This window comes from Macaca fascicularis, chromosome 8, assembly GCF_037993035.2.
Source record: "Macaca fascicularis isolate 582-1 chromosome 8, T2T-MFA8v1.1".
NCBI classification, from domain to species: Eukaryota; Metazoa; Chordata; class Mammalia; order Primates; family Cercopithecidae; genus Macaca; species Macaca fascicularis.
This window is the reverse complement of record NC_088382.1, coordinates 152,621,225-152,629,895: the sequence shown is the minus strand read 5'-3', so window position 1 is coordinate 152,629,895 and position 8,671 is coordinate 152,621,225. Positions and strand designations below refer to the sequence as shown.

General features: G+C 48.1%; 1 protein-coding gene across 2 annotated transcripts; it reads left to right on the top strand.

Annotated features, from left to right (window-relative positions):
* The first annotated feature begins 336 nt into the window (after window positions 1-336).
* Window positions 337-6,387, top strand: LOC107130734 (uncharacterized). Of its 2 annotated transcripts, XM_065519719.1 has the most exons (3): window positions 337-999; window positions 1,129-1,728; window positions 3,161-6,387. In XM_065519719.1, the coding sequence occupies exon 3, from the start codon at window positions 4,154-4,156 to the stop codon at window positions 4,703-4,705; it is 552 nt and encodes a 183-aa protein (XP_065375791.1). In that variant the 5' UTR covers window positions 337-999; window positions 1,129-1,728; window positions 3,161-4,153; the 3' UTR covers window positions 4,706-6,387. The 2 variants fall into 2 exon arrangements, with proteins under 2 accessions (XP_065375791.1, XP_015310921.2); XM_015455435.3 differs by lacking the exon at window positions 337-999 and having other exon boundaries at window positions 1,009-1,728.
* The last annotated feature ends 2,284 nt before the right edge of the window (window positions 6,388-8,671 follow it).

Below are 8,671 nucleotides of genomic sequence, written 5' to 3'. Positions count from 1 at the left end.
TAACCTTTGAATTGTAGAACATTTCTTGCGTAAATTTCCCTTCACAAATCCTTTCATGACTTACACAGACCACTTGAGACATTTTTGGACTTTCTGACTTGCCCTAAACATCCCTCCTTTTAAACACTCAGTCATTTTACTTTAGGACAAGAATTTGCCATACAAGATCCTTCTCATATAACATTTCTTTCTTTAAAATCTTTGTACAGCTAGGGAGCATGGCTAATTCTACATGTCCCCAGGCCTTATCTAGAATCTAATGGCTTTAAGGTAGGTAAATTGAACAATTTTTAAAAGTTACAGAAGCAGTTTATGACCTCAAAGCATTTAGCCAACTTAATATCTGACCTGCATACTTTAGACTAAATGGTTTTATCAACAATTATTAAAGCTGTTTTTTATTTCCCAAAGATTTCTAAAGTTACATGAACTAAAAGACATAACAGTTTTTATTTTGCTTTCAAAATATTTGATATAAGTGCTTATTTTTGTGTAAGCCAATTAAGTAGTTTTTTTAATATAGATGTTACACAGAACACATATGTAGCTACACAGAAAGACAGAAGATTACCACAGGAGTTGTAAGATTTTTCATTTGCCAGTTTTTAAATTTTTTAATTGGATTACCAGCTTTAGGGTGGAGCCCTTGGAAGAACAGGGCCAGAAAAAGGGTCTCTGGTGCCTCCTGTTTTTCCCAGGGAGTCCAGGCTGTAAGAGCTTGAATATCCACTTTTAAATAAACCTGATTTTAACCATAGCACTCTTTAATATTAAAGTCTTTTTAGAATTTCTTATGCCAAATGGCCGATATTTCTGGCTTTTGAACTTACCAAAGGTAATGTCCCAGGTGCTTAGAGAAAGGAAGATTTAAGACGGTCTGCAGAGGAGCAGATAATAGACAAGATATTAAACCAGAAATGACTGACTTCCTGTGGGGAAATTGAACCCGGACTGCTACCGTGAAAGAGCAAAGCCTTGGCTACTGAGCTACAGCACAAGGTGGTATCCAGTTCTCTTCCCAGAGGGAGTCTTGAGTAGTTAACTTTGAGCTTGCAAAGGCTTTTAACTGTTTAATATGGTTTTTAGAGCTAACTATGACATGAACCCTAAAATTCCTGTTCCCCGAAGGCGGAGACCAAAAGAAAGTACTGCCACATGGTTAAAAGGTCAAGCTCCCAAGGACATAAAATCTCCATCTCAAATGCTACAAACTATGGCTCCATGTAAGTAACCTTCCCATGACAAAACTGTAGTGATAGAGGACAATTTAGAAGTTGCCAGGAGTTAGTGGTGTGTGAGGAGGGCAGCCATGGCCACAAAGGCATAGCACAAGGGAGGGTGTCTGCAGCGATGGAAGGGCTCTGCATATTGAATGAGGTGATGGCTGTAGAAATGACACAGGCATGGAGTTCCTGGAGCTCGGGGCACATTGTATCATGTCAATATCCTGATTGTCACATTCTACTCTAGAAGGGAAGATGTAACCACTGGGGGAACTGGGATCTCTCTGGACAGTCTTTGCAACTTCCTGTGTCAGAGGTGTGTGAACCAGAGCAACTCCATCTTAAATAGGAGCTGGGATTACAGGCATCAACCACTGCGCCTGGCTCGTGTACTTTGTGTTTTTAAAGAAAATGCCAAGCTGTTTTCCAGAGTAGTTGTACCGTTTCACATTCCCTCCAGCGACGAATGAGCCATCCAGTCTGTCCACTTCTTCACCAGCATTTGGTGAGGTTGCTATTTTATTTTAGCCATTCTGATAGGTGTGTAGTAGGATCTTATTGCAGTTTTAATTTGCCTTTTTCCCTAATGGCTAATTGTGTTGACATCTCCTCATTGGCTTGTTCTCTGTATTTCCTCTTCAGTGAAAAATTTTCCGTGTTTCTTTTTCTGACAATTTTCTGATTGAATTGTTGGAGTTTTTTTTTTTTTTTTTTTTTCCTGTTGGGTTTAGAGAGTATATATAAGAGCTAGTATCTAGAATCTAGAGCTCACTGCGGTTTGAATGTTTGTCTCTCCGAAACTCATGTGATCTCCATTGAGGCAGTACACAGCAGCGGGCCTTTAAGAGGTGGTTGGGTCATAAGGGCTCTGTGCTTGTGAACGGATTAAACCCATTCACGGGTTAATGGATTAATAGATTAATGGGTTAATGAATTAGTGAGTTATCATGGAACGGGACTGGTGTCTTTATAAGAAGAGGAAGAGAAAACTGAGCAGGCATGGGAGCACACTCAGCCCCCTTGCCCTGGGTCGCCCTGCATTCCCTGGGGACCCTACAGAGAGTCCCCACCAGCCAGAAGGCCCTCACCAGATGCAGCCCCTTACCCTTAGACATCGCAGCCTCCTTAACTGAAACTTCTTTCTTTCTCTCTTTCTTTCTTTTCTTTTCTTTTCTCTTTTCTTTTCTTTTCTTTCTTTTTCTTTCTTTTCTTTCTTTCTTTCTTTCTTTCTTTCTTTCTTTCTTTCTTTCTTTCTTTCTTTCTTTCTTTCTTTCTTTCTTTCTTTCTTTCTTTCTTCTTTCTTTCCTTCTCCTTCTCTTTCTCTTTCTTTTCTTTTCTTCTTTTCTTTTCTTTTCTTTCTTTCCTTTTTGAGACGGAGTTTTGCTCCTTTTGCCCAGGCTGGAGTGCAGTGACACAATCTCGGCTCACTGCAACTTCTGCCTCCTGGGTTCAAGCGATTCTCCTGCCTCAGCCTCCCGAGTAGCTGGGATTACAGGTGTGTGCTACCACGCACAGCTAATTTTTGTAGTTTTAGTAGAGACGGGGTTTCTCCATGTTAGCCAGGCTGGTCTCAAACTCCTGACCTCAGATGATCAACCCGCCTCGGCCTCCCAAAGTGCTGGGATTACAGGTGTGAGCCAGCACCCTCAACCAGGAATTCTTTTTCTTTATAAATTACCTAGTTCCAGGTATTCTGTTATAAACAACAGAAAACAGATTAAGACAGAGCTATATTCTAGGTATTAGTTCTTTACCAGATATGTGGTTTACAAATATTTCAATAGTTTAGTATTTTCCATTTCAATCTAGGAGTTGTTTTGAGTTAATTCTTGTATAAGTAGTTTAGGTCGAGGTTACCTATGGATAGCCAGTTGTTTCAGGACAGTTGTTAATATGACTCTCCTTCCTCCATTAAATTGCTTTTTACCTCTGCCAAGCATCCACTGGCTGCACTGTGAGGGGCTGTTTCTAGGCTCCCTGTTCTGTTCCATCCATCTATGTGTGTGTTCCTCCGCCAGGTCCACAGTCTTCATTACAGTAGCTATACGATAAGTCATGAAACTAGATAGAATAATTTCTTCCATTTTTTAAGAGTTATTTTAGCTATTCTAGTTCCTTTGCCTTTTCATACACATTTTAGAATAATCTCATCTATATGTAGAACAGCTTTTGCTGGGCTTTTGATAGGGATTGCATTTAAAGTATGTCAAGTTGGAGAGAACTGACACCTTTCCTATGTTGAGTCTTCCAATCCACTGACAGCCTGTATCTCCATCGATTTAGGTTTTTTTTTTTCTTATTTCAATAGCATTTTATAAGTTTCAGCACACAGATACTGTACATGTTCTTTTTTTAATTTCCTTTGGAGTAACTGCAAAAAGTATTCTGCCTTTCATTTCTATTTCCTCTTGTTCATTGTTAGTATATAAAACATAATTGAGTTTTGTGTGTTAATCTTGTATCCTGTGACATTGCTAAACTTACTAGTTCTAAGAATTTTTTTTTTTTGTAGATTCATTGAACCAGCAGGCCTGCCCCAGAACATCTCCCAGACTTACTCTCACACGTGAATTATGGAAACATTGGCTTATTGGTTGCAGTATTGGTTGCAGGGCAAAAGACAGAAAACCACCAAAATGTCCATCGGTAGGAGACTAGTTAAATAAATTACCATCAACCAGCCCGATGGTCAGCAATTTTAAAATAAGTTCTCCAAGATGTGCGTTAAGTGACCCATGTACAAAATGTGTGAAATTTGGAGCAAAATTGAAAATAAATGAGACTCCACACCCTTAAGTGATTGCATTCCCATAAAGGAACCTGGAAAGGATGAGTCAGCAGGCCTGACGGCTGGCGGCAGCTGCCCTGGAGAGTGCCTGGGAAGTGGTGTGTGCCTTTATCCTGCTATCTGAAGCGTTAAGTCACCTGAGATGGGAAGGACGGAAACCCCTGCCTGTAGGCAAGGGCCTCTGCTGCCCCTCCCATGGCCTGTCCCCTCTGTGGGGCACGCTCTCTCTCCCCTATGGTCCTGCCCACTCCACCTCCCAGTGGGGAGCAGTGGTCCGCATTCCACCAGAAACATGCGCTGCCCTGCAGCCTACTTGCTGCTTCTTGGAAGACCCAGACCAAAAAATCAAAGGAGCACCCTGGCTGGATTCTGGAATGTTCCAGAACTCTCTGGATATGACTTCTTTCTGAGCTCGTCCCCAGAGCTCTTGGAGGCCCACAGCTTCCCTAGTTTTGGGGGTGGCACCCCACAAGTTCCCATCCCTGGCCTCCTAGGTCAGGCCTCCTCCCTGACAGCAGCCTGCTGCCCACACGGGGTGAAGGTGCAGGCAGGCAGGGATCTAGCACCACCCACAGACCCTGGTCTGAGGTCACCGGTGGGGTTTTTCACCTGTGGCGCCTTCCAGGTGGGAACTTCCTCCTCAGGGCCTCAGGGCGACACCTGCTCGCAGGAAGGGTCTCTTGACCCGGGATGAGGGGTGGGGTTTCCTCCTCTGGAGGCACCTGGATCAGGGATGTGGGTCAATGAAAATGAAATAAACACTGTCTTCTATTTTTTCCCCCAAAACTACAGCTTTATTGCCCACGTGACTGTAAATCATAAATCAGATTATGAGCCTTCCTTCATTAAAGTCCCCCAGGAGGCCCCGTATGTTCCGACAGCCTTGCCTGTGCCTGCTGTACTCTTTCAAAGGCCTGAAGTCATCCTGTGGCCTTGGCACTAACGGAGGAGTGTGACGTGGCCGTGCGCAGGGAGGCTGGTGCAGCCCCACAGAGGAAAAGCAAAACCCTGGGCCCCTGGACCTGGGCCTGCGGCAAAGGAGGCTCAGGCTGAGAGGGGCCATGGGGGACTGGCCCAGGAGAGAAGCCTGCGGGGGTGTGGTGAGTGTGCCAGACGCAAAGCCAGAGTCCCACAGAGTCCCAGGGCTCTCTCCGCCTGTGTTAGAGTCTCACCTGCCCATTGAAGGGCTTTCGAGCCCTCTCCTGTGAGGGTGTAAGGACGGGGTCCCTGATGGCCTCTCAGAGCCCTGCCCCATCAGACAGGGTGCCCAGGCAAAGTCGAATTTCAGGTGAACAACAAATGATTTTTAGTACAAGCATGTCTCACGCAATATTTTAAAAATTCAAAATTAATGGGGTGTCCTATGTTTCTTCACTTTGGCTAAGTCTGGCAATCCTGTCCCTCTGCCCCTGCACCTGGCACAGGCCCAGGGCCCGTCCGGTGAGTGGCAGAGGAAACCCTCACAGTTCCCCTGCGCTGTAGAGTGTCGTAGAGCAGCTGGAGCGCTCTGCTTTGCTGTGGGGAGAGCAGCACAGTAGGGCCGCTTTGGGGACGCTGTGGCCACATCTACCCAAGCTCAATAGGTGCCTTCCATGTCCAGCAATTCCACCCCAGGTACACAGCCCGGGGAAATGAAAATGTGTGTCCACAAAGAGACTTTTGTAAGTGTGTTAATTCCCAGTCTGGAAATGACACAGCTGTCCACTGACAGAAGACAAGATAAATAAGTTGTGGATATTCATCAGATGGAACGCTACTCAGCAACAGAAAAAGAACATGGTACCGACGCGCACGCCAGCATGGGTGCACCTTGCAGACGGGATGCTGAGCATGTGACGGAGGGCATCCTGTGCGACTCCACTGATAGAAAATTCAAAAGCAGAAAAGACCATTAGCTATCAGCCATGGAAGTCAGAACGGTGGCCACTTCAGGTGGGGGTGGCACAAGGGAACGCAGGAGTGGTCGCATAGGTGTATACTGTTAGGGACAAACTGCCCCAAGAAGCTTCTTGGTGCTGCCCGCCCCTCCCCACTCTGCAGCTCCTCTCTGTGCTGCCCCAGCCTCTTTACACTTCTGAGCCCTTATCTAGATGCCGCGGTGGCGCCAGCAGACTTTACCTGTCAGGCCTTGCAGCTATAAAGCAAATCCCAATTACAAACCATGGAGACCACACGGGATGTCGTGGGAGGCATAAGCAAACTTTACCCGCACTCCCTGGTAGCATGAACGTCACCAGGTGGTGTGTGGCAGAGTCGACCAACCAATGACCCCAGGGCCTCTCTCCCCCATGTAAACCCCTCATTGTGTAGGCTCAGGGCTGCCTCCTCTGCCTGTAATGGAGCAGCCGGCAGATTCAATAAACTCACTTGCCTGAACTTGGGTCTCTATCTCTTGTCCTTTCTCTTGGCTGACCTTACATATTCGTGTGCAAGAATTCAGGGAACTACACACTTGAGGTAAGGGTGTTGCAGGCACCATCTGCTCAGGTGTTATGCTTCACTTTTAAGTGGTGAAAAACACAAACTGCAGCAGCAACAACAACAACACATTCAAAACATGCACAAAGATAGAGAGAAGCCGGGTCCTGGAGGGCCCTGGCTGTGTGACTGAAGACAATGGCGTCCTGCACTCATGACCGATGGGAAGAGCCTTTGCAGCTGAGCATGGCTGTCAAGTGGCCAGAGGTGCCCTGCAGCCTGGGATGGGAGGGGAGTGAGTGGGGGAGGCAAGGAGACCAGGGGCAGGCTGGGCACTGGTCCGAACAGAGGTGGAGGGGCCTGAGCCTGGGCAGAGGCAGCAGGGGTGGGGAGGGGACAGACGGGTCATGAGGTGGATTCAGGGCCAGTGCATCCCCTGTAGCCTGTGGGGCTGTGGCACCAGAGGGTCTGGGCTGATAGCCGGGTCCATGGTGAGGTGTCGAGGGCATGCGGCTTGAATCAGGAGAAAATTGCAGCTGCTTTGGTTGAAGGTGGTTGGGCAACATCCCGGAGGGAATGATCCTGGGACACATCTTGGGAGGGAGAGTTGGAGGCCAAGATGGCAGAGGGAAGTGACAAGGGACTGGGGATGACGGGAAGGGGAGGGGCTCAGTAGGGGATGGAGAGAGAGTGAGAAGAGAGGGAAGGAGAGGTGAGGAGGAGAGAAGAGACAGAGCAGGCAGGTGGGGAAGGTAAAGAGAGGAGCGTCTATAGGAGGGCTTAGGAAACAATCATAATCATAGTAATTAACATATCTTCAGCACTGACTGAGCCAGGCTCTGTTCTAAGGGCTTTGTAAATATCTCATTGTTTCTCACAGCAATCGGCAAAATAGAGACACAGTCGTTTTGCAGATGAGGAAACAGAGGCAGAGAAAGCACATGGACAGCGAGTGCCTGTGCCGGGGCTGGAGCACTGGCTGGTGGCCCATTCTGCTTTTCAGCCTCCACACGCCCTTCCATTTCTAGGCAATGGCACTGGACTGTGGAGAAGATGGTTAGAACTCTAGGAAGCTCAGGGGTGTCTGGATGGGCGACTGGGAGTAGAGGGGAACCTGGGGGATGGTGGCTCCCAGGAGGGAGACAGAGAGGAGCTTCCTAACTGTGCAGGAGAAGCTGAGGCATGGGGTGTGCTGCTGCAGCTTCAGGGACCGTGGGCAGTCGTCTCATGGCTGCCTCTCACTCTCCACCCCTAGCCACCCCCTCAGCCACAGGGAGAGGGACAGATCCTACTGCCCGTGTCAACGTCCCCAGTGCCTGGCCTGACTCTTCTGTGGCACTGCCAGGGTCCAGAGTCCCCTAAGTGTGTGCTCACAGCTGAGTGCATGGCTGGGAGTCAGAAATAAAGTGGGATGCAGCCAGGGCCACTGAGCTCAAGGCCTGGCTGGTCCTGGAGACAGGCTGTGACTCACCATCCGCTGGGGTGACTCGGGGGCCAAGGCTGTGCATTGTCATCAGCACCACGAAAACTCTGACGCTGCTTGGCCATGCTGTCGGAAGACTCCAGTGCGTCAGGCTGAAAGCACCCATCCTTAGGGTGCACGTGTGGGGCCTGAGAGCCTTGGATGGGCTGGTCCAGAGCCTGCGGTCCAGGGGAGGAGTCAGAAACCTGCCCAGATCATGATGCTGCAACACCATGATCTGAGCCAAGTGCTGGGAACATGGTGGAGCACCTGCTGGCTCAGCCTGGAAAAGGGGAGGTCCAGGAAGACAACCCACCCCCACCTTTCCACCACCAAGGGGATTAGTGAGAATGTGGCCCTTGACATCCTCAAAATAAGTCTGAACCAGACAGAGAGCTTGAGTTCTGATCATGAAAATGGTAAACACTTACCTAGCGCATGCCAGGCACCAGGTACAACTTTAAAGGATTTGTGTGTATTAAACCCACCTGATCCTCCCCCATACCTTATGAGGTAGGTGCCATTATGAGGCCCAAATTACAGATAAGGACGTTGAGGCACAGAGAAGTTAAATAGCTTGCCCAAGGTCACACAGCTAGCAAGCGGCAGAGCTGGGGTTAGAACCAGGTACTCTGGATTTGGGTTTTCATCTCTAGTCACGGAGCAAAGGGATGATGACCTCAAAGCATGCAGCATGACTAGAGTTTGACCTTCTTCAGTGGGAAATGGAGCGCCAGGGAAGGCTTTGAGCCAAGAGTGGCATGAGTGAGTATGGCTTGG

Bases quoted from the DNA above. Each gene is read 5' to 3' on its own strand.
- LOC107130734 (XM_065519719.1), top strand. From the start codon at position 4,154: ATGGGAAGGACGGAAACCCCTGCCTGTAGGCAAGGGCCTCTGCTGCCC.